This window comes from Zonotrichia albicollis, chromosome 5, assembly GCF_047830755.1.
Source record: "Zonotrichia albicollis isolate bZonAlb1 chromosome 5, bZonAlb1.hap1, whole genome shotgun sequence".
NCBI lineage: Eukaryota > Metazoa > Chordata > Aves > Passeriformes > Passerellidae > Zonotrichia > Zonotrichia albicollis.
In genome coordinates this window covers 20,121,886-20,148,123 of record NC_133823.1, presented here as the reverse complement: position 1 = coordinate 20,148,123, position 26,238 = coordinate 20,121,886, and the positions used below count along the sequence as shown (strand labels likewise).

Genomic DNA, 26,238 nt, shown 5'->3' with positions numbered 1-26,238 from the left:
TGCATCTTTTAAAATATAGCTGCCTGCTGTGACGAACAGGTACCAAAACAGCCTTTAATATCCTGGTGCTGATGAAAGTTTGTCAGAACTTTCTGAATGATTGATAAAGCTGCTCTTACATTTCTTTTCTATTGGCATTCAGGACAGGCCACTAGAAAAAATGGGTCTCTGCATTTCTGTTTTGTCTCCTCTGGGGTTTTCCTAGATATTTTTATCAAATGTCCATACAGCCATTCCTTTAAACCTACATTTATCTCCCTTTTCCCTCCCTTCCCTTTCTTTAGACTTTAAATGTATCAAATAGTGGATTTGTAACCCATTGTAGTAGTGTGTGGCCAAAACCAGTGAGTGTTGGCAGTGTTGCTAAAATGAAACCTTTGCTAAATGCTTTTTCACATGCTGTGTTCTTTGTGTGTTCAGTATGTTAAAGTGGAAGTGAACCAGCAATAATCTGTCACAATCCCCCAGATTCAGTCTCATTTAATTGAACAATGAGAAACCAATGTTTCATCAACACTTTACCCTCCCTGAGCCTGAGAAACTACTGGGGTTTTCTGCTTCTCCAACAGGGATAGCATTGTGCTCAATGGCCAGCTTTGAGACAGGCCTTGTCCTGAAGAATTGAATCTATTTGGACAAGACAAAAGATGACAGGGGAAACTGAGGCATGGAAGGGACGTGACCTGTGTAGGGTCTTGCTGCAGGTCAGTGGCAAAACCATGGTGAGAACTCAGGTGCTGTGGCTGCTGTCTCATGGCTGGGTCAGCCCCTGCTCTCTGTGGGCAGCCACTTCCCAGGCACTCCTGATAATCAACTTGTAACGTGTGCGCTGCAGGTCAGGCTGCTCATTAACTCTGGTGGTGGTGCTGTCATCTCTTCTTTCAGTTCAATGTCTGATTTATAGCTTCAGGCCTCTCACTCTGGTTTCTAAACTTCATTCTAAACGTCTTCCAAGACTAGTTTGGAATGAGAAAATGTTAATTTCTAGAAGTATTTTATACCAGATTATAATAAGCAGGTCATTAAGCTGTCATGGTCTATCGTGTCTGTGGGACTTGGGAGACCTTTAATCAGCAGATTATTGACACTACAGGGCAAACAGTCTGCTATGTAAATACAAGTTCATGACCTTAGGAATTGCTCATAAAAGGTCCCCATTCTAGTTACTACTGCTAAAAAGGAAGAATGGTCTATATATGTTTTTGAAGTAATTTTAATTGTAAGGTTAGTGAAAATTAAAGAGTAGTGCCTTGTAGTTCAGGCCCAAGGCTTTTTATCAGCAACTGTAACGTTGCACTGCTGCTGATGTTCAATTTTGCTAAGCATGCAACACTTGGCATAGGTTACGTTGTAATCCTCTTTTTGGTGATTTTGTCTTCCAAAGTTATTTCAAGTTCCTTTGGCATAATGAGGATTTAAGCAGCATGGGTGTAGTTTTAGGCATTTGTTTGTGGTAGTAAACTCTCATGCTTTTTTTATATACAGTGTAAGCACTGTACAGAAGTTCCCATTTAACTCCATGTGTCTTTGCACGTGTAAAGCTGATTAGCTCTCAGTTTGTAGCTCTCTGGTCTTCAACAGAAAACAGAGAATCTTCTATACACCAAGACCAAATGAATTTTGCTTGTCAGCCCTCTCCCAGTGAAAGGTGTGGGAGCTAAACCAGAGACGTTTCAGAGCCCTTCTCTGAAAACAGCTGTGTGCTCACCCCTGCCCTGTGCTCTGGGCCCAAGGTAGGCTGTGATATAAGCACACAAGAGCTGGAAGGAGCTCCTGGGTTCTGTGTGAAGTGCAGTGGCTTTGGTGCAGAATGCAAGTACAGGTGGCCACAGTTACTTCAGCTCCTCTGCAATTTCCACTGCAATCTCTTGTCCTTATACAGTTGCCCTTTTCTGTGTTTCATACCACAGTGCAAATTGAAAATAGTGTTTGAGAAAAACAGTTCTCAAAAACAAGCTGCAGCCTTTGTCCTGGATGCCTGTAATTGACCATGTAAAGTGAATAATCACAACAGAACTGACCATGCTCCTTTGTGGTAAATCAATTCTCTTACTGAGGATGTACCCAAGAAATTGATAATAGCTGGAAGTTCATTCTTCTCATATTGTTTAGACTTGCTGCAGTTCCACTGCCTGTATTGCTCTTAGTTTGGAGGGAAATACGTTTACAGTTACTTGTCCTAATGCCCAGGTAGATGAATTTGGTAGATCAAATTTTAATAATGAAAAGCATTACAAATTAAAACAAATAGATAAAGCTATTGGATATTGCATAAAACATTCTAAATGTTAAATTGAACATGTAACTACAAAAAAGGTGCTTGCTTTTAGTTCTTTATTCAGCCAAACATATCAATTAGATGCTATACTCTGTCTTAGTGGTTTTGTCTTTCATGTAAGTTTTATCAGAATCTTAATGGAAAGTTTGTAAAAAGGTTTGTCAGAGTTACCAATTTCAGTGATAGAATAAAAGCTATGGTATAGAATGAAATATGTATAAAATATTAGGTGTTACATTTCTGAGGAGAAATACTGCACTTGCTAGGTGCTTTTCTGTGACTCCTAAAATATGATAAAAGAGGTCATTGCCCTAACTCAGGGCTGGCTTCTTTTTTCCTTATCCCTGATGCAATGATATCAATCTCAATCTATTGCTCCCAATTACTCTTTGATTTTTAAAAAACATACTGTACCATTTCACTGAAGTGTGCCAATTTTTCTAATTTGAGGTAAGGATATATAATATTCACTCAGTAATAACTGAGTGGAGAATTCCCCTTCCTAACTGAATAAACACTTCTTGACCCTTCTTATTGTCCAAGTTGCAGCTTTGCTTTTGTGGGATGGAATTGAACAATTGGCAGGAAAGGTCAATGGAAATGCATTTATCTGTGCTGCAGGACACATAGCTTGTTCAAAGAGGACTCACTGAAAAGTAGATCAGATGTCTTGTGTAAGAACTGCTGTTCATACACGTGCTTCTAGCAAAGCTCTTGCTCTCGGGTAGATGGAAAGGTGATGGGGACGTGAGGTTGTTTCTGTGTAAACAGTTTTTTGGCAGGTCTTCTGCAGTAGAAGAATACAGGTGATGACAACTCTCAGGGTGAAAGAAATTTTACTTCCATAGGGAGTTTTTTTCCTATGCAAAATCAGTAGCAATGGCCTTATGCCAAAGTATTAAAAATAGATGCTGCCTGCAATTTGACTGATAAAAATGATGCATTTTAGTTAGAAGGTGTTTCTCAGTGCCTTTTTGTGAAGGCCTAGCAGGGATAGATGAAGGACTACTGGTTAGATTATATCACTTTTGATAAGATGTCAATGTTACTGGATTGTTACCTTTTTACAGTGACTCAAAGAAGTTTCTAAGGTGCACATTCAGGTTAAAAAAATGTAAAGTGAAAGTTTTCATGTAAGGATACATTTAAAAAAAATACTGAGGTGGACTGTGCTGCATTGATTACTTAGACTACTGTAGTGCACATTTCTGAAAATGAAGTACAGCCAAGATACTGCTTTGGGACTGGCAGATATCGTGCAGGACTCCAGGCAGATCACTGAGCACAGCTCACCTCTCAGCTTTTACAGATAGATATTGTATTTTTCAGGATTTCTTTATTAAATTTTCAGTTTTGTTTTGTAAGCTGTGGCAGGGTGGTATGTTAATTTTCATTATGAAGTGAGTTTTTTTGCAAATGAAGACTTACCTTGATGCTTACCATGCAGCTCAGCATACTGTGCATTGTACGTGCTGAGAATAGCAGGAGTTTTGGTGTAATTCCAAGAGGATTTCTTCACATGGGCAATTTTCAGCATCATTGAACACAGGAATAAAAATCTCAGTTTGTAAGATTAACTGCAGAACAATTATTAGGAAAGGCTCAGAGCCACACACTCTGAAGAAAAGAAAGGAAAAAATTGGAAAGGGTAGAAGAGTCTGAGATCCAGGTAGTATTTTTGTTAGTGTCCGATCATATTTTGTCTTTTAAAGCCAGAAAAAATATTCTGATCAATATGAAAAATTTTATTATTATAAGAATGTATCAAAGTTCTGATTATGCATTTACTAGTATCTCTCATTGCCCTGGAAGACGTGCATGGTGGCAGAGATCTTTTGTCCATGGCTGTAAACGCTTGCATGGGGCCAGTATACACATAGGTGTGTTTGGGGTGATTTTAGCAGCTGCCTTACTGCCTTCCCCGTGTGCACCTGCAGGCCTGGGATGGCTGCATTCCTCAGAAAGCCCTGGCTGACGGGATTTGGAAGAATGAATTAAGTAGAAAGTATAAGTCAGGCTTAAGCTGAGCTCTTAATTGCACTGCTTCTGTCAGTGGAGATTGACCCACAGAGTAGCTGTCTCCTTACTTTGGTGCAAACCTCCAGGCTTTTCACTCCTGTCTTATGGGAAGGCTGCATAGAAATATATGGGAAGTAGCCAAAGAAGTCTCCTGTGCGTAGGACACAGTATCATCAAAGCTTAGGGTCTTTGGGTTTGCTCCCATTTATTGCTGATTTTGTGGCAGAAATAGGAAGGATCTGTTTGTGTTACATTGATTAGTGAGATCTGTTGAGAAAGAAATTGATGTACTTTATAAGCATGTATGAATATCGGGACTCAAACTGGATTAAGTTGTTTTATATTTACTGGGAACTGAGAATTGAGGGAATCCTTCAATTGATGAAAAGAACAGAATCTGTATTTGTGAAACCTCTTTATTTTTCTTCTCCAGGGAATCTGTGATCTATAAGATGCCCTAACTTTTCAAGGGGGATAACCATTTAAAAAAAGCAACTGTGGGAGAAAAGAAAAATACAGGTAGCTATTCTCAAATGAAGAGATAAATCAATTTCGTTAGTAACACGGATTGCATGCAATTTTAGGAACAGAAAATCTGGTAAAGCAGGTGGACACTCATTACATTTTTTCTTTCTAAAATAAAAATACATTTTAAGAGGAGATGGAGCAGGTGGCTTCAAAGAGAGTGGTACTATTTTTAGCCTTCTAATTCTGTGATGTGAATTAATGTCAACAGAATTAAGGAGAGTTTACTGGTTTCCCATTATGCTTTTTTGGTCCACTTCTCAGTTTTAACAAGGTAACTGTAATAAATTGTTTCTCTTAAGTCAGGCACTGTGGACATTAGCAATTACTATGGAGAGCCTTTTCTAAAGCTTCTAGTCTTGGCTACTGTTAAAGTCAAAAGGGAAATAGAGGGAATTGTGCCACAATTTGGTATGTTTGTATATCCTGATTGTTGTGCATCTTTTGCCTGGAGAACTAAAACAGTGTAATTTTTTCAAACATTAAATTAAAAAATTAGTTGTGTTTCATGCCTTTAGATAGATAATAGATGCAGTGTCTTATGGGGACAGACAGCTCAGCCAGCAGGCAAATCTAATCTCTCGTAGTCACTGGAATGCTGTGGAGTGTGGGCTTTCTCCTTCTGCTGCTTCTTTCGCAGCTCCAGCCTCCACACGCTCTCGTGGCTGATTAGAAGCTCTTTGTGCAGAAATGTGATTATGCTGGTTGAGAGTGCAGGGGCTTGTACATGTTACAAATTTGGGCTGGTAAGTTCCTGTAGCACAGCCTCAAACATCCGTATCTTGTAGGAATTGTGTAGGAGAGGCAGGAGTAGGAGCTCCACCAAGTTGGTGACAGACCAGACTGACAGTGTAGAAAGCGACGGATGGATTTGTTGTCCTGCATTGCTACATAAAAATCATATATGTTGACTGTAATGGCAGGCAGGGCGGCAACCCCATTGCTTAATTTGGGACATATCATTTCAGCTCATACAGGGTTTTTCCTTCTGCTCTGCCGGAGGCAAGAGCTGGTAGTGCTAATTACCGGATTAAGTGGAGGAAAGACAAAAAGCAATCCGTGGTGTCTCTGTCTTCCCGCTCTCTGTTCCCCTTGCTCGCTCTTTTCAATGCCCTGAGGGTGCCTGCTGTAGAGTCTAATTGCTCGATTTGGTGCGAGAGAGAGAGGATGTGACACGCCACCCTGCACTTGTGTGTGCTGTGCCCATTTGGCAGCGACAGAACCCAAGCAGAGGTCGTGTGAGGGCAGCCAGAGGAGCGCGGCCGTGCCGGGAACGCAGTTGCACTACACTGGGCTCCTTTCATGCCTGCCGTGTGAATGGGGGTCAGCTGCACCAAATGTCATGGAATTAGGTGCTGATGTTATGCAGACACATCTAAATGGGACTGAGGAACCCCACCCCACGCTGGAAACAGTGTTGTGCTTTCAGGGGAAGGAACGGGCTAAATCTTGAGTGGCTGAATGAATGAGAGTGACTTGGGAGCAAAGCAATTACAGGCCTGATCCTAGAAAACCCTCTCACTTGCTGTTTGTGTGACAGAAACCTGGTGACTTACTAGGGAGACCAAGAGTTCAGCAGTCACAGATGGAGATGTTGAAAACATGTTCCTTAATAATAAAACCTTGTCAGTCTAAGGAGATAGGGGCTGTAATCTTGTATGCTTCTGTTTGTGTGTTTGCATTTAAGTCTACACTCTCTGGGCTGCCTTGTCTTAGCTTTGTTTAGGTTGAAGTGTAGTTCATGAAGGTGCAGTTTTATGCTGACATGCCCAGCCACATACAAAGTGTTATAGGTCCATTTACAAAAATCCTGAGAACCCAGTTTAATTGGTGAGTGTTGGTGGGGACTCCCATGGGAGTTGTAACCCATGTGCTTTAACTCCTACAGCTGGACACTGCCAGTGGCAATGGGACACTTGAAAGAAGAGCCCACAAACATTTATGCTACAGCTGTACTGGTGGTGTTGGCCATTTTACGCTTTTGCGGAGATGGTGGAAGTGAGGGAAACCTTTAGAAAGCAGCTACATTCTTTCTGAGAATGTTGTATTAAATGTCAAGTATTTTCTCTTTCTGTATTCCATCAGTTTGCTAGCTCACAGATTGATGCATGCAATTTCAAGGCTATCTTCTGTTGTGTTTCCAGTGAATAAATTTTCAGCTTATAGCAGTTATTTTCTTAGTCTTTAAGTATATGACACTGTGTTTAGATTGTTAGATTTCATTCCATCTGTATGTCCCATATGTTCAACCCTCCTGCTGTTCCAATTTGTTTGTGGTCACCTTTCTTCACCATGTGAGGGAAGGGACATGAGTGGCTGGAAAGGATTCTTGCTGATAGCTCCACAGTCGTGGTTACAGCTGTGTGTTGTTGAAGACCTCTTCTCTTACCCTGTCTCTGGGTAGCCCAGTGCAGGGTTAATTGCAGTGTTTGTGCAGTAGGGAAGGCCCAGATTTAAAGGTGTCTTTGTGTTTCCTGATGTTTCAGCTCAAATAAAGAAATATCTAAATGTATGCAAATACAGTTAAAGGAAAACAATTCATGCTTTGAAAGGTTTCTCATGTCCTTGTAGTGGATGAACAACAGCACAGGTTAATGGGGAAATTTTCCAGGCTGAAGTGTTTTGAAATGGAAGAGAGGGCAGGCAGAGCATTCTGGACTTTCCTGGGCGTTTTTGTCAATATACAAATAGTTTCAGTTGCTTCAAAGAGCATCAGTAAATGGAATTATTGAAAAACAGGAAAAATGTGTTTGATACTGCTTTTTCATGCTCAGTTGAACTTTTTGTTCTGTTTGCATTTACTTCTCAAATTTAGAATCAGCTTCCAAATATACTTGCTCTTAAACAAAAGCAAGGCTGAAAACCAGGAGAAGCTTTCTTGAGAGTGGTTTCCTTTCCAAACGCTTCTCTGGGAAAACATGCCTTTCAAGTTGGATCCTTTCCTGTTGCTTGTGTTTGTCAGTTAGTGGCTGAAAAGTGAAATTCTGAAGCTATTAACTTTGGGTGAAACTTAAGCATTATTTTTCAGATAAGGGAAATAAGTTGGGTTTTTTTTAGGTAGTGTTGTGCCTGCACTTTTGTGTTGCAAAATGTTTCTTTTCTAGCATGGATTAAAGCTGCAGTGTAGGCAGAGAGTTGTCAAGATTGGTTTGGCAGCTTGATGCAGTGCATGTTCTCCTTTATGCTCAAGTTTTTACCCTTCCTCTGCCAGGGTACCCTCTTGACATCGGTGTTTTTAGCAGGAATTAATTTTCCCCATTCTCAGCTGAGATACACCTTCTTTGCTGTATAAATGCATCATTAGAATTATCTGTTAGCTAATACATAGGATTATCTGTAGTTGTGGAGTTGTACTTCTTTAGAACATGAAGCCTTTTGAGTAAAGTTGAGGAAATGTCATGGCTGGTGCTTTTGCCCTGGTTTCTGTCCCAGGCTTGTTAAAATATACATTTCTTGATCTCTTTCTATCCTTGCCTGTTTTATTGGTGCTGAGAAATCTTGTATCAGGAGTGGTCAGGAGGCTTTCTGAGCCCCTCAGTCTGACAGAGGTCTGCTTGCCCCAACACGCTGCTATTCCAACAGGATTCTGTGGGATTCTTAATGGCAGTGCTCTAGAAAGTCTTGTTCCCTTCTAGCTGATCAAGCCAAGTGTACTGGGTTTTGCCTGGAAGGCTGGAGTTGAGAGTGTGGATTGCAGATGTCCCTTCAGAGAGCCTGTGCAGAGTGACTGTTACATGGGAAACAGCTGAAGTTTTAAAATGAGTTTTACTGCTGGCACTCAATACTAAAAAATAAATGCTTTCTTTTATTCACTTTTATAACAATGTCCAGCTGGGCATGGAAACCTACCTAGTATTTATATTTTTATAGTTAAATAACTGCTTTGTGTTGCTCATGTACTTGGTGCCTTGAAACACTTCTGGGGCTGAGCAGAAAGAAAAACTTTTCCTACGAGGAGTAGCAGTTGCTGGACTAAGTTGGAGTGATGGGTGAGTGCATAAAGTCAAACCAAACCCAGTCTTCTGTGCACAGTTGTTGGGGATTTTCTTGTTGGGATGTTGTTTTCAAAAAGTGGTATGCAAAGACTGACTGCAAGAGCACAGCTTTGCAGCACAAGGGTCTTAGTCACTTGCTTTTTATAGCTTTTCTCTGAGGGAGCCATCTGCATGTACTGCAATTACATTTCCAGATCCCTTAAAGACGTTTTCTAGTCCTTGTTTTACTGCTAGGTGTCGGTGGAGCAATCAACTGTTAGTGTTTGTGCAAACAGTAGGTAAGCTGGTGGATTCATCAGGAACTATAGTTTATAGAAATAATGTAGTTCAAAGTGGCAGTAAAATTGGGAATAAAAGTTTGGACTTGCAAGCAGATGAGCATTTTATATGATGTAGGTGATATTGCTCATGCTGTTGGCTAAGCTGAAATGATATGAGAAGAGTAGGCTCTGTCATAGGGAACTGGAAATCTTCCAGTGTAGTTCTGTTGTTTTTCCAATGCATTTTTAACCCTCAAATTAAATTGCAGTAATAGCATTGTATTTGTATCTTCAGCAGGAGTCCAGCCAAGGTGTCAGCAGCAAGGCCCCCCAGGCTTTTAAACTGTTGTGATCTGAAGGGGCATCTTAACAGAAGGATTTTGAAGAAGATTTTGAAGAGGATTTTGTTTGCTTGTTCAGTCAAGCCCCCAGCACCTCATTTGAGAATGACAAACAATAGAGATGCTTTTGGTGTTGTCTGCAAACCAGACAAAGGGTCAGCAATCTGTTTCATTTATACAAGCAGCTGGTTTATAGCTGCCTTTTTTTTTCTTTTTTCCACTGCCAAAGTGTGAAACGTTTGCCTGGGAACAAACCCCTCAGGTAAACGGCACTGTGACCATTTGTTGCCTCTGGTTTGTTCCATGTCACTTGTGTTTGAAAAGAAATTCAAATCACAGTTTTGTTTACTTTGCCCTTGTGAAGTGTGCTATTGCAGAAAGGACAAATTGATGCCAATCCCTGCATATTTTACTTTTATTGGAAATTGGAAAGATATAGTATAAATACAGATACTAAAGCATGGATTAGTGACAACATAATTAAAAATGTAGCTTAATTTGGTGAATAGACTTATTTAATCTATGTACAGTAACCTCTAGAATTAGTAAGAAGCAACACTGCAAGACAAAATGCAGAGCTGAATTAACTTCTGGAAAAGAGTTTCTCAAAGTTCTGGTCAGCAGACATTGAGTGTCTCTGGAAGCTGCACTCAGAGGTTTGTAGAACCATTTCTAATACATAGTCTGAATTTTTTTACTTCTGGGCAGTTAGTGTAACACTCAGGAAATGGTGATATTGGCTAAAAATACTACTCTGTTCAAGACATTTGCCTCTCTTGCAATGATTACAAAGTGCAAAGCGATGAAAAATTTTGGTCAGTATTTATGCAACATATGTCTTGTAATTTGTGTGTCCAGATTGCTGATAGTAATTGTGCATGGGTATTAGAAAATAATGTAGATACCTGCCTATTTAGCATTTGGCTTTATTTTTTTCCCCCTACATCTCTCTGAAAAATGAAGTTGTGCATGGGTTTGGCTTTTGAGGTTCTCCTTTTGTTTATGTTGACAAAGTACTGCTGGCCTGTGTACATCTTGGGGCACCTTTGTAAAGTGAAGTGTTGATAGGCTGTCAACTCTTGATAAACCCACCACAGCCCTTCTGGTGTCTGCTTCTCTCCTGCATCACCCCACACTCAGCGTAAGTTGATTTATTTCATGCATTAACATATACCAGACATGGGGGCATTTGCCATTAGAGAATTTGTTACCCTGACTCAGATGAGAAGTGTGATAATCTATACAAGCCCATCATATCAGGGCCAGGATTTTGGACACTGGAACTTGGCTTTTGGCATGTTGTTAAGTGGCATTGACTCACTTCCTACCTTTTCAAGCTATGATTTCTTCATATATGTGGTACCAGTAGCTTTCAAATGGTTTTGAACATTTTATTGTGGAGGACTCTGGAAAGAGAATCAGGAATGAGCATTTGGTGGAGGGAAGAGGCAATAAAGCTGTTGAGAAAGTTCCTAGCAAAAGTTGTGTGTGTATTTGCATTTTGAGGGTGTGTTCACCGTTTGCTTGATGCTCACTCTTTTTGTGCTGATTGTTTTTTTCTTTTTTTTAAGTGGAAAGAGAGCAAAGTTAAATTGTTTGTCGTGAGTTTTTCTGTAAAACTAGTGGTGTTCACTTGCCTCTCTGTCCAGACTGCTTCAGTCTTCTCATTCCTCCCTAATCCTCCACATGTTTGCTTCTCTGCAAAGCCAGCACATGAGAATGAATCTCTGACATTTGAATTTTCCTATGAAATCTCTGAGGAAGAATCTCCTGTGAAACAACCTGGGATGTGGCAGCTTGTGTAGCTGGAATAGAGGATTTTGGGACTCCCTCTCTGCAGCCTACAAGCACAGCTAGGAGCTGAGACTGCTTTCCCAAAAGGAAATGCTGAGCATTCAGAGTATCCTGCTGCGTTGACAAGCCAACCTGTTTGTGTTTCCTGACTCTGCACTCTGGATGTTCTCAGCTGTTCAATCAATTGTGCGGGCAATGTAATTGCCCATTTGTTACTAGGGAAAAAGACTGGCTCAGATTGTTTCTGTTTGCTGTATCAAATGCCTGAATAGATGTTACAACTTTATGCTTGCAGCTGGAATAAGTGAGCACTTGTGTATCAGTTTCCTAATGAGACTGAGTGTATTCCCTGGATTTTTATGGGTGTGGTGTTACTTTTCAAAATTTTAGTGGAACAGCGGCTTCAGGAAAAGAATGTGAAGACTCATGGTGGGGATGCGCCTCAATAGTCTGAAGCTCAGGTCCAGGGCTTTGGGATGAATAAAATTGGCACAGCAGCAGTAGGAAGACAGACAGAAGAGGCCTAGCTGCCCTCAGGGGCTGGATGCTGCTAACCCTGGGCAGCAGAACAGACCTGGAAAATGACCCATTTGCAGTTCTGCTTCCAGACCTTTTCCCTTCACCCTGGCTTGAAGTAAAAAATGCTTTCTTTGCCCTTATACCTCTTCTTATACCTGACTTGTTTGCCAGAATGAGAAGACTTTGCATTGTCAAGATGCCTAAGATAAATGATGAGTGTAATGATAGAGGATGTCAAATTCAGGTTTAAGGTTTTTTCACAATTATCTAATTTTATTTTACCCTTTTCTCCTGCATGTGTTTGTATTTTAAGCCCTTACTGTTTATATATGCTACTACAACACCACTTACATAATTTTTGGAAGGTTTTGCAAATAGAAAACGACTTCATTCATGGATGTTGGAGTGGCAGAGCTAGAGATGATGGGATGGTGTTGATGAGAACAAGGCTGGATAGGAAAAGCAGAAGGACATGTAGCACTTACTGTAGTTGAAAAGCAAAGGCAGGGAAAGAGATCTTTGAAAAGGTGTGTACAGCAGGATTTATCAGTCTTTCTGCAGTGTCTTTTGGGCTCAAGGAGAGCCCAAAGAGAGAGTGTGGTGAAACAAATTCCAGTAGAGAGTGAAAAGAAGAGAAAGGATGGAATCTATGTGAGATGAGTGTACCAAAGTGACTGTGAATGGAGATGTCCTTTTACTTCAACTCTAGGCTTTATGAATGTTTCTGTGTGGTAGTGATGGGGTATTTACCTTAATGGTCTTTGATTTTTGTATGGGGGGAAAAAAGGTACTAGTTTTAGGAAATGAGCTAGAAACGAAAATGTTAAATTCCCAAAAGCTTTTATTGAGGAATTTTACTAAGTGACTGGTATGTTAAAACCTTTTATTCTTTAAAATAAATCTGCTCCAAATTAAGTATTTTCTTTAGGTATTAGGACCTGAGTTTGAAAAGTCGCAGTGTGCATTTGAAAAGAGTTAAATTTATTTTGTCTAGGCTTGAAGGAGTTGTTTAAAATTTGGAGCAAGGGAAATGGGGCATAATTCATTCTCCTTTTTGTGTTTTCCAGAATATCAAGTTCTGTGGACAAGAGGAGAGGGACTTTAGTCTTAAGGGACTCTTGCTCCAAGCTGATTGGCAGTGCATACAATTGCACCACCAGAAAGCAATAAAATAAATACGTAGAGCAACAGTAACAGAAAGCAGATGTCTTGCTTTTACTATTCAGGAACTGGAAAAGACAGTAAGAAACTGATGGCAATTGACTCTGCAGTGGGGGAGTGTATATATGTTGCGTTTTAGTCACATGAAATGGAAAACCCCATACTGGTGAAAACAAAACATACATTAACAGTCGTAGTGTTTTGCTCTGAAAACTGGGGTCATGTGTGCTTAATTTTTCATTAGAAAACATCATGCAAAGGATCCTTGCAAGATGGAGCAGACAGCTTTTCTCACTGTGTTCTCAGGTCTGTTTTACTCCTTTGAATAATTCTATAAAAATCAATCAAGCCTCTGATTTAGCTGAGAAAAATGTGTGGAAACTGGGAAATATTTTAATTTTTTTTTTAATTCCACATGTGTGGGTTTTGTGTCAGGAAGGAAAAGATTTTACCAAGACAGTTATCTGTGAAATATAGTGTAATGTTTTTTAGAGACTGCACATAAAATGGAAATGGGTTTGACATCCTGTATTCTGTGTCTGAATGTTGCCATGAACTAAAATGGTAATTAGTCACCTACGCAGCATCTTCATCAGCACCTTCACTCACTGACTGTAGTACATGGAGTTTTCTTGCTGCTAATCTCAAGGCAAACAAGAAATGGGCTTTAGAAGAGAGCATCAGCATAGATGTGTAAATGTATGGGTGTGCTTTGGGCAGTTTGCCTCTCCTTTCATCAGCGCACTTTTTTAGCCACGTGAAAATGAAATGCTTTAACAATTTATGTTGAGAATGGAAAAGTCATTGAAACTGGAGCATATGGAAACAGAAACAAGAGCAGACTTATGGTACTTCCCTTCCATGTGATACTGGTCCAGGTGAAAGCTGTAGAGTTGAGAGGATGTCCTATCTGTTCTGCTTGAGACAATGCTAAGTGACATATTTTAAGCAGAGTACACATCAGTGGCACAAAGGAGAGAAGAAAACTATGTGAAACTTTGATTTCTACTTTGGTGCTCTTTCTCTGTCAGAGCTACTTAAAAGCAAACGAGGGACAAAACCAACAACTAAATCCTTTTTTGACAGACAAAAACTGACACATACATTAAGCTCATTTTTTGCCCTGGCTTAAAAAGCAAAAGGACTTATTTGGCATAAAATACTTCAGAGAAGCAGTGAGTATTGCAGCTAAAATAACTTTGATTGAGTCTGAGCACAGACTGCTGCAGAGGAAGCTCTTTGGGAAAAACTGTCCATTTGGGGTTTTAGAGTTCAGCTAGGAACTTGTCAGCGCTGCTTTATGTATGTACAAAGCTCAGGAGCCGTGTGTTTCCCTGACTGTATTTCAGGATGTGAACTGCTCTACCTCACGTTGTCCTGATCACCACTGTGCTGTTGGTAAAGCACTGGACCTTCTGCTCTGTGCTGTGCTGCTGGAATCCCAGCAGGAGGCCTTGCTTAGTGAATGACCTGCAGCATGCAGGAACGCTGTAGTGCCGTAGGAATCCTGCTAGTCTGCATGCTAACTAACACCATGCACAAAATTCTTGTGGCTCCTCAAAGAAGGGCAAGTGGGAGTTTTTCACACTGCCAAAATACAGGACTTAAACACCCTGCCAAACCCCCCCACCCCAATAAACCAGAAAAGCTGTAGCCTGAAAGCTCTGGTTCTGAACTCTGACAGCTTTGGCAGGCTTTGGCTGGTGTGTTTGTGTTGTGACAAGGAAGGTGAAATGAGGTGCCTGCACAAGGCTTCCACCTCTCACAAGTGTTTAATGTAACCACACTTGAATGTGCACTGGTTTATGCATGTGGCACATTAACTTCTTACTGCTTGGCTGCTGCTGTCGTCCTTTTAGTTGAAAACTGGTGCCAAGTTATTTAAGAATGTCAGCTGAGGTGAAAAATTCCCTATGTTCAGTAATGGCTGGTCAGTCTATGATTAAGTGCCTCTCAAAGGTTTTCTGGCCTTTTTGTTTGCCCCAATAGCCTTTAAATGCAGTGCTGTGCTGTGTGATGATGCATCCTTACCAAAAAAAGAATATTTTTACTCCTTGCAGGCAAGACTAAGAATAAAATATGTATGGCTTGAAATGCTGGTCAATTCAGTTCAGAAAACAGCATGTGCATTTCACAAGCACACTAACAATGCAACTACTGCTACACCTTCTACTTTTAAATACATTTAATCTTTATAGAAAAGAAATATAAGAACATTTGGGTTTCATTTGTGAATAGAAAATTATGGCTGGGAAAATACTGCTATGCAACTGTTTTTTTGTAAGGCTAATGCTCCAGAGAAATGTTTTAATATTCTCCTGAAAATTATTATATAAAAAAGGAAAGAAATAAAGGAAATCAAGATTTTGCATGCTCTGCGGCAATGACCATTTATAGTTAGACCAGATGGTCTTATTAGATGTCCGTGAAGAACTGAGGCTTTTTCTCTGTAAAATGAATTGTTGATAATGAGGTAAAACTTCCACCTTTTTATTGCTCATTGGAATTTCTTCCAAATAATTTTAGGCTATGCATGAGTTTCTTTCATAATGGTCAAGAAAATCCAAAGTTAATCCTGGTGAGAGGTGTAAGTCTTCTCATGAGCATCTGTTTTCTGCCAGTGGGGTTACAGAGAGCATCCCTGTGTTCCTGTGTGCTTTATCCCCATAGCAAGCTGTGTTTGTGCCAAGGTGGGCCCTTCCTAGGGTGTGACTGTAGGGGCGTAGGTGAGTGGTCTGCCTCCCTCTGTGTTTTGGCTCAAGGAGAGCAAGGAAAGTTTCTCCAGGGCAAGAGGCATTTAACCAACAAAACATGCATGCAGCAATCTTTTCCTGATTTCAATCTCCCAATGAGTGTCAGTGTAAAAACTTTCTGAGCCAGAAGCTGCATCAGAATCACATTTCAATAGCTATGGGCCATCTGTTAATTACCTATTTTTTTCTGCATGCCATTATGCTTTTGATTTCCACAGCATCCTGTGATAGAATTCATTATTCCATTCTGAATCTTTTGTCTCCTCATGGATCTTGCTTTTTGTTCTTCATCTGCTCAAAAAAGCATTTCTGGGTTAGGATGTGGAGAGGACAGAGCAGCATGTAATTTCTTATCCTTTTGGAAACTCAGAACTGAGAACAGAACTGTTCTCTTGGCAGAAACCAGACAGTGTTGTTTTTTATGTGTTTCAGTTTAGCGCAGTACAGTCTGATTGCCCAGTCTGTAACTGGGGTGAGCTGAGCCTGGCTTGAGACCTGTGTCGTTCACTCTAAGTCACCTTTTGCAACCCATGAGGTAATCTTACCCTTAGGTCTCAAGTTCTGCTGAAGGATCAGGACACGTGACTGGATTAAATTTATATAAATTTAATCCAGTGAAGCTGGGCCAGACCTGCAGCTGATTCATATGAATGTAAAGTTACATTCATATGCACTGATCAAATACTTCCATTCTAGTTTTCCATGCTTGTTCTGTTCAAAACAGTACTAACCTATTCACAAAACATAATGTTTGTTGCCTCTTTACAATTTGCCACTTCCAAATGTAACTTAAGGATTTTTATAATATGTAATTCCCCCCTGCTGCCCGCCCTGTTTCTTCAGCTGTGGTGCCTTTGGCTGTGTAAGAAAGAAGGAAAGGAGCCTGTTACTGCAAAAAAAGCTGCATTTGTCTGAGAGAGATTTGGAAACTTGAACAGCTTTATCTCAAGTTTCAAATAATCACTGCAGTCAGGAAGATTACACACAATCTTTTGGCAAGCTTTATACCCATAAAAAAGGGCAGTTTTGATACAGGTAAGATGACCTTTTTTTAGCTTTTATGTGGTGTATTAGAAGAAGCTGTACTGACTTTCTCAAATCCACATCTTGTACTTTATAAATAATTAAGGCTGTTGAAATAAGACTTTCTTGACCAGCAGTCCTTCTTTCTATCTAAGAAAAAATTCCATTTATCTTTTGTTAAAATGCAACCAAGCCTGCAACAGTTTCCTTTGAAGAATGGTGACTTCTAGTATTGTTCAAATTTACAGTCGTGACTCTTCAAGTTGAAAAGGAAAAGTTTTGTTCCCAGTATGCGTGGTCCTTTGGGTAGCTGGCACAGCACACTTGGAGCAGAAAGTTACAGAAATACAGGGGCTACAAATCAGGGCATTGTAGTGAGTGCATTTGCTTGATAATGAGTTACAGATATCTTTGTAATACAAAGCTAAAATTGCCCCCTCAAATAAAGTGCTTGTAAGGAAGGAGTCTTTGTTTGAAACGGTTGAAATCACTTCTGAAAAAGGTTTTAAAGTTTGTATTCCTGCCTCCTCCCACTTTTCAACAGAAAAGCACTTTTGTTCTGTTTGCAAAAGAGAAATCTCTAGGATTCTTCATTGTTTACACAGATCTTAAGGGAAAGGGTCTTTATGTGCCAGAATAAGTCTGTACACTGCAGTGTAGAGAAATGACAAAGAAAATCAGTTTTATGTTTGAGCAACATTCTATTGCATGCCCTGAAACTATAGTGAAAATAGTTTTCTTTTTAGTTGGCACTTATAAAATGAGATACGCAGGTTGGGCAGATGGACATTTAGAGATGTGCTCATACATCTACTAAATGTTTTTTAAACATGTTACGTGATTGATACTGTGTTGTGCCAAATATGCACTAATGATGTTGGGAGATGGAGTGCTTATTCTGCCTGTTTTGCTTGTTTCACTGATCATTAGTGTAGCTTTTGTATGGAATCCCTGTAGATTTGGAGGGAAATGATGCATTTTAAATTATTCAGTGGAATGGAGAACACGGATGTAACAAAATCAAAGATGGTTGCTCCCTTTTTCATCATGGGGGAAGGATCATCTCTTGAGTTTGGTGCTGTTGAATCCCTGGGGATGGGGGAGAAAGGAAATGGATCTTCACTTATGAAACAGTATCAGAAAAGTTATCAAATATTAGCTGCGGGGCTTTTAAAAATTTTTGGTCTTTCAAATCAGTATTATTATTTTTCTTTTTTTCCCCTCAGAAACGATGGGTTATTTTATATGGACAGCATTGCTAAAATTGATAATAAATGTGTATTTAGAAATTTTCTTCATCACTTTCTCACTGGGAGAGTGCTGAGAGGGCAATTGCTTTGTGTAGGCAGTGGTGATGCAATAGTAAAATAGCAAACAAAAGTGTTTTTTGACTGTGGAGTTTGCCTTGAGTCCTACAAACTCAAAAAGAACCTTGTGTGCTCAGTACTGCTAAAGTGGCACCTGTTGCACCTACTGTTCCTGTGTGGCACTTCCCTGAGTTCTGCAGGTTTTAAATTCTTCAACTGAAAGTAGTTGAATTGTAAAATAAACCAGATATGTATTGTAAAACTCTCACTGAGTACCCCTCAGTCCTGATAAAATTGTTATCCAACAGAGTGGATGAGTCAATATGTGTCCTCAAAAAAAAAAAAAAACCAACAGACAAAAACCACCACTGGTTTCTAAATTTCTAATTTCTGGTTTTTTTGTTTTGTTTTCCTTTAGTTCCTTGGCATAGCATTTCTTGGGATTGGATTGTGGGCATGGAATGAAAAGGTAAGTTGAATAAAGCACCAAAGTTTGTTTTTCCTCTTTATCTCTCTTTTTCTGATGAAATATTGAAACAGTAATATGCTGCATATTTTGTGTTCACACACAGTTTCTATGGGAACAAAGTCAAGCCTCTCTGTCAAACAAAAACCTTAGCTTGGGTTGCTTAGAGGAACATGGTTGCAATCTTTCCCAGGAATACCTTGGCAAGAAATGGTGGCTGACACTTGCCCATAAACGAATGATTTCAATCCTTGCACACTGGCTGCAGCTCAGACACCAGAGCACCCTGCTGGGGCAGTGTGGGCAGTGTGTTCCTGCAAGGGAGGGAGAGCCTGCATGTCTTAGAAGGCAGCTTCCTGAAAAATACCTAGCTGGGCTTGGCATTAACATAGCAATTAGCTGCTGTTCCTCTTAAAAAAACAAACCCAAAAAAAGGAAAATCAAGATGAGCCCCAAAAAGCAATGCAAACCTGAGGCAGAATAACTGTTGTTTTTTCTTGTGCAAATGAAACTGGCCACTAGAACACCCTTTCTTGCAAGACTCTAAAATCAGCTTTGAAATGGGAAGTGTGTGTGTGTGGAGTGAGGGGGCAGCGAAAGAGAAAACATTTCTGAACCAGAGCCTAAGTTTTAGTTTGCTTACTGCAGAAATTGGGAAGAAGATAAAATGTCAGGGCATAATTTACAAAACTAGTCAGTATGTCTTGGTTACTGGATATAGAGTTTGGCTTGCTAAAAGACAACAGCTGAAATTAAAGTCCCTATTTCCTTTTCTCCTTTGTTTAAAAGATTAAAAATAATAAAACCTGGCTGCTAACAATGCTGTGTTATTCAGTTGCATAATAAGTTTTTCTTCTTTTAATGGAAAACATTGAGTAAGTTATAAATTGATCTTCACCTAAGACATAAAAACTGGTGCTTGCAGCAGAGCAAATAACAGATTTGGAAGCTCCAGAGTTCTGCATCTAAAAAATTCAGGACAAATTTTGAGTTTTTAACTTATATTCTAATTGCTATGTGTGTGTGTGTGCCTTGGAAGGAGATCGTCACAAACAGTAATGGGATATTAATTACTGCACACTATGTGCACCTATATACATGTGTATGTATATTTACATACACATATACATACATACACACATATATGTATATTTCTATGTATGCCATATGATACTGATGTTGGGTAGCTCAGATAGGCTTACAAAGAGGTACTGTGACTTTTTTATTCTGCAATGATGTAAAAACAAGTTCTATTTAATACTCTGAACACACTCTCAGAGCTTGTACCTGTGTCTAAGTTCCAGAGAGTGGCTTTACAGAGGAGATTTGAATATTTTTGTATCATTACAGTAGGTAACACAAATGATTCCTCTTTAGAGTGAATGAGCAGGTAAAGGAAAAACAACTATAGTGTTTGAAGTCTAAAGTATGCCAGTCTTAGCAGCTAGGAGGTGTTCTGGTTTGTTAGGGTTTACATATTTTCTGTATGGGAAGGTATGTACCCTTTCATAGGCAAAATGCATTCAATTCATAATTGCTAATAGCCAGAAGCCAAAGCTCTTGTTTTTATGTGAGATTTCGATATCTCAATCAATGATCAAGTAATCTTAAACCATTTTTAGGCAGATTCTGAAAGTGAGAGAAAATGCCATGTTGTTTTAAGACAAGCAAATAAAACCACCACAGTTTAATATGCATTAACTCAGGCTCCACATGTAGTACGCTTTTTAGGTTTCTTTCTAAACTAAGAAGTAAAATAAAATACTGTTTATTGGTTTAAAGCATGTGTTTTTCCTTGAAAAATGATCATGTTTCCCCACCTTCTTTAACTGTTTTCATCTGAAGTGCTTAGTATGGATTGTTTCAGTTCATAGTTGTAACAATCAAAATGCTGTATAGGTATAGCTGAACTGTGGAGCTCTTGAGCACAGACAAATTTGAGTTTGGTAGAAGAATTATGAAAAAATTGACTTGTTTCAAACAATTTGAGTCTTTTCTTTCACTCAGGTCTTTAGAGGACAGGCAGTGGCCAAAAGCTGCTGTCAGCAGGATCAAGCTCCAGATATTCATAGGCCCTGTGTTATTTAGTGGGGGGAAGAGCAGTTAGATCCCAGACAGAGGTTTCTTACTGCTGATGAGGAGTTGAAGATGAAAGCCAAGGAGGTGAAGCCCAGGGCTTGAGATAAATATAACATAACTGAAAAGCACTTCTCTAGCTAGGCTGCTTGCTGGGGGCTAGGGTGGATATCCCCTAGGCATTATGGGCTGTTGTAATGATACACCCTATGACAACAAAGCAGCTTGTCAGAGAAGGACCTGGTGTACACAAAGTCAAACATGAGCCAGCTCTGTGTCCTGGTGACAAAGAAGGCGAATGTATCCTGGGCTGTACTAGGAGTGTTGCCAACAAGTTGGGAAAGAGAATTCTTCCCCTCTATTCAGCACTGGTGAGGCCACACCTAAGCCAGTTCTGGGCTCCCCAGTCTAAGAGGGATGCCAACATACTGGAGAATTCAGCAAAGGGCTGAATAGATGATGAAGGTACGGGGGTTTCTCTCCTGCAGGGAAAGGCTGAGAGAGCTAAGACTGTTTGGTCCAGGGAAGAGTAGGCTGCAGGAATCTTAATGTCTGGAAGTACCTGAAGAAAGAGCACAAAGAGAATGGAGCCAGCACGTTTTCAGTGGTGCCCAGTGACAAAGGCAATGGGCACAAAATAAAACACTAGTGGTGTTTCCCCTGAACATCAGGGAGTGCCTTTTTTTTTTATAATGTGAGGATGACCGAGTACTGGCACAGTTTGCCCAGAGAAGATTTGAATGAAGTCTCTGTCTTTGGAGATTTTTCCAAAGCAATCAGGACATGGTTCTGTGCAGTCAGAGCTAGGTGACCCGATGACTTCAGCCACTCTGTGAAGACTTGCTGCTGTCCCAATGAACTTGACTTTATCAAACTTGAACTTGACACTGCTGTTGTGTAATGTGTAAATTTGTAAGGTGTTTTTGCAAGAGTAGGTCTTCAGGACTCCTACTGTAAACTTCATTTGGTAGTGGGGAGGATTTTGATTATCTTTGGTTTTAAATTGTGTGGCTTTATATTCAGCTGTGTGGTTTTATAGCCTGGCCATCAACTTGTATATACTTTTGTTGCTTCACAGAATCTTCTAAAGGTGAAAAGATCGTGTTCCAGGTCACATTAAAACTGCAGGGTGTAAAAAAATAATCCAGACTTCACAGGAATCCTATTGGCCACTGGTTAAAAAAAAATTTGGGACAGATTTGTGGACTTGGTGCCTAGTTTCTCTTTTTTTGCTAAGTTGGCTTGAATTCTTCCCTTTAAACTTTCTTGTGAAAAAGAAAAGCACAATATCCAGTCTTGTGGCCTTCCTTAAGGCCTTTGCAGGGAGGCAAAAGAGCTCATTTGTCAAGTAGGCAATAGAATTGGCTTGACAGCCAGTGAGCCAGCCCTAGACAAAAGCTGGGCAATTAGCATTCTGAGCCATGAACCTGAAAGAGAGCTGGGGGTGGGGTGGGGGCAATAAGCTCTGGGGATGAATAAAGCTATCTATACTTGGTGGCCCTGTATAGGTCACAGTCCCGCAGTGTTTTCAGGCATGCCAGGCTTGGGCTTGTACCATTAAATCGTTCATCCATGGCAGCCGATTCCCCCTCCTCCTTGCAACAGTGACATGAATGCTGTTAGCATACAATAAGAGAGTCTGTGTGAAACCTCAGCTACTTACAGCACTTTTGCTCAGCAGCGGGGGAGAATGTTTATATTTAATTGTTTTTCTTAACCACTTCAAGTCATGTCTTCTGGTGACTCTTTAAAAATAAACCAAGCTTGTACAAAATGTCGATTTCCCTCCTTGGTTGTGTGTATTAGATATTGTGGTCTTAAGGCTGTTTGTGGTGTGATACCAGTAGGAGCTTAGGAAAAATAAGCTTACCAGTAGGAGCTTAGGAAAAATAAGCTTCCTGGCTACCTGCTGGAGATTTGTGTTCCAGAGCAGTGAGCCTAAGTGATGAATTGCTGTTATGTCTTCTGAGACCTTATAAGATTGTCCATGGAGACAAGGAAAGCACTGTGGTTTTGGAGTAAACTCTTAAGTAGGAGATAGCAAAAGTAAGACAAACTGAAGTAGGGAAGAAATATTTCAAATTTTGTTGATTAAATGTCATTTGTGTGTGAAGCTGACTGAAATGAAGAGGGAGAAGTGGAAGAAGCTGACAATGTACATGAATTTGGCTTCTCAGGTTTTCCAGTTAAATCAGCATAACAATAAGTTGCTTCAGCTCAAAAGTCAAGTTGTGTGCAGTTTGGTGTTGGTATCTCTGGGTGCCAGCATAGTGTTCTTAGTGAGCAGGAGCTCTAAATCTGGGTCTGAAGTTTTAAGATAGACTTTTACTTGTCTAAGGTGATTTAGGTCTGCTTTGGTGTTCTTGGACAAGCTAAACTCTGTACATGGAAACAATCACAATTTGTTAGATCAAACCTGTCTCTCCTTGCCCTGAAGTGAAAACTAAAGTTGTTTTCAAGAAAAAAATTCTCACTTCTCTTATTGTCCCAGTGAGTGGCTGACAGCAGGAAGGAATGCTGCACTAGTCACTCCATAATTGTTGTTCTTCCAAAATCACACAGTTCTTCCAAAAATTATTGCCAGCAAGGAAACTGCATATATCCTGTGTTTCTTGCAGGCTGAAGAATACCCAAAGCCTTTATCTTGCCTCTGAGACAGAGCTATGTGTGGGTTTTATAGGACTGGAGAAGAGAGGAGGAGATCCACTGTTACACTTCATTTAAATTTCAGTACATAAAGATGTATAATCTAAACAGGAAGGCTCTTCAATGATTTACTAGTGTTCCAACACTTTATAGTCATTAATCCTGAGAAGTCTAAAAATCTGTATCTTGTATGTATTTATGCCAGTTATGCACCTTTTGAACTCTGCTGTGTCAGCACAAGAAAGTTAGACTAGTTCTTCTCCTCCCTTAGACACTTGAAAAATAAAGTGCTGCTGCTATTACTGTTTGCTGTGGGAAATACAAAACCAACAAAAATCAAAGAAATAATATTTGTAAACATCCCCCACCTAGTTTCTTGCTTGCAGAGACAAAATTCTGCAGTAGAATTCATTTGGCATGTTTCAATGAGTATTGTTCTGTTCCCTGTGCTCATTCAGATGCGCAGCATGAAGGAGCTGCATGGAGTTTGACTAACAAAGCAGAGACATTTTTCTGTTTTAAAATCATGCATTTGAAAATACTTGTATTTACTATCACCTCCCAGATGTTGCTGTTTGCCAGCGATACTAAGTCCTGCAGACAAGCCTGTGGAAAGGCAAAACCTCTGTTTGCAAAAATTGATGTTTCATAAGATCTTGCATTGATGTATCTTTTTCTGCATTTCTCCTGCATTTCTTGGATTTATGATGTGGGACGCTTTTTTTTTGTTTGTTGTTTGTTTGTTTTTGTTTTGTCCTCCCAGTAATGAGATATTGCAGCAGAGAAGTTTTTTTTTTCCCATCTTGGAGGAAATGGAAAATAAGAAATAGTGGGTTTCTTCCATCCTCCTGTAGTGTTGAGTTTCCTTCTTTTACATGCGTCCTGTGGGCCAAATTCCATATACACTCATTATATCACCTCTTTGTTTCTTAGGCTGATGATTCTCCTGAATTGTCTCTAACTCATTATGCCTTGAATTTTCATTATTGGGTCAGCTTTTCAAAATTGCTGCTGCCTGTGGTGCTTTCATTTGTAGCCATTCTCCCTTGTCCTGCAGTTTGTGACTGTGTCTGTTACAGCAGTAGCTGTCCTGGAAATGTCACTGGTTTGTTAGTGCACTTGTGACTCCCTTAGGAACCCAGGAGCACATCAGATTGTGTAGGTGTGACAGCCCTGCTGCAGCCAAGATGTGTGTCTGCCTTTGGGCTCAGCCTGGGAGGGCTGTTCCTGCTAAATGCAGGCAGTGGGGACCAGCAGGAGAGGAAGTGGTGCTGAAGATCCAGCTTGCACACTGCAGGTTTTTAAAGGTTTGAGTTCTTTTCTATCTAGTTCTAGTGTGCTCTTGTGGACTGAATTCTTGCTAGTGTTTTGGAGCATGAGCTGTGTTCCAGATCCACATCCTCATTTATAAGTAATCCAGCCTGTGTGCTCTGAGATTGTTCCAGGTGTGAGCTGAAGCACAGCTTGTGTGCGATCACTTCAAAAGGACTGCTGGGGATGACCTGAAATATGAATGTAGATGTGCACCGAAGGCAGGAGCTGAAGTCAAGGGTCTGTCTCTGAAAAGTGCTACAAGCTGTTCTGATGGTCTTAGAGTACAAGAAGGAGAAGGGGTGGGGTGTGTACCCTTATTGCTTTTGTATGGAACTATTGCTTCCTTATGCTTTACTGATGGGATAAAGGCAAACTGTTGTGCAGCTGTAACACCAGGAGGGGCATTCACAAGCTCCTGGGTTCAAGGCCAGCATTTTCCCTTTTCCTTGTTCTCCCTTGAGCTATAAACGGGATGCTGCCTGTAGTGTGGAGGTCTCTGGCCATGAGGAAAACATGACTGAGAACATGTCAGGCATCTCTCGGGCTTTTTTTCTACCTGTGCTCACATACCAGGAGGAGGACTTCCGTTTTGCAGGAGTTTGTTCTGCCTGGCTTGGTTCTCACATTTCCCTGTGGGTGGAATGCACCCTTGTAGTGAAGAAAAGAGCCAGGTCCTAACCATTTCATTTGACTTCTCCTGAATTTGGAGTGGGGTGGAAATGTGGGGTCACTTTCCTGTTCCATCCATGCATCATTGTATCCTAATGATTGAAGTACATTTCACAAATAAAGGAACTTTTCCACAACTTTACTGTTGCTTATTTTAGTTCACTTATGGATTATGCTTTTGTTGTTTCAGTACACCAAATAAATTTTGGCTTGCATTGGATTAAAATATTAAATAGCCACTTATGGACTGTAATGTACAACAGGCTATGGAGGGTGGAGGAACAGAGCAAACAGATGAGCTGGAGATCAGCCAGGGAACATGTCCTGCTGGCTCTCCTTGTGGGACTGCAGCAGAGCCCTGGGTTGATACCATAGTGAGAAGTAAATCACTTGAGTATGTAGCTTTGTACAGACAAAGCATTTCCTGCCAATACAGATTATACAGAGGCCTAAACTACCGAGTGATGTGTGTGTATTTAAAAAATAACCATACTTCAAAATGGGAATGCATCTAGAGAAAACAATTGCTCATCCTTTTAGATGTTAAAGTATCAGAGTACATGCAACAATTTAACAGTCGTGGTTGTAGTGGGCAACTGCAGCAATGTTGCTGAGGAAAAATTTGTAGAAAGCCTTACTTTAAAATATTTACAGGTGGTTTGCGTGAGAGAAGGGGACAGTCACCATATATTCCATGGCTGACTGTGCAGCCTGAGGATTCAGAGCACGTGGTGGAGGGTGCAGTGTTAGAATATGAAGTTACTGATCCTCTGCTCAAGCACCTGTGGAAATGTTTCCTTCTGCTAAAGATGGGCTGAAGACAGAACTGGTCACTACCAGATGTTTGTACATCTGTGTGAAACTTTACCCAGGAGTAGCTGTTGCAGCAAAAAAACCCCTAATATATTGTGGCAGGAGGTGTGGTAGGTATTATAGAAACTTGTAGTGGATAGGAAGAGTGTGTGCTTAAAGGACTGTATGGTTACATCTTCTTAACAATATAAAGTGAGATATTATTCCCAGTTGTTGCCCTGCTGCTTGAAGCAAAATGTGATTTTCTTCAGGGTATTGCACTGCTGCATCTTCAGAGAG

At 40.2% G+C, this 26,238-nt stretch overlaps 1 protein-coding gene across 1 annotated transcript in view; it reads left to right on the top strand.

Moving 5' to 3' along the window:
* The window catches only part of TSPAN5 (tetraspanin 5), an 83,181-nt gene that overhangs the window by 40,331 nt on the left and 16,612 nt on the right, over positions 1-26,238 (top strand). The window contains exon 2 of the mRNA XM_005484619.4: positions 18,394-18,444. Within this exon, the coding sequence (XP_005484676.1) occupies positions 18,394-18,444 (51 nt within the window). The remainder of the gene's footprint in view (positions 1-18,393; positions 18,445-26,238) is intronic.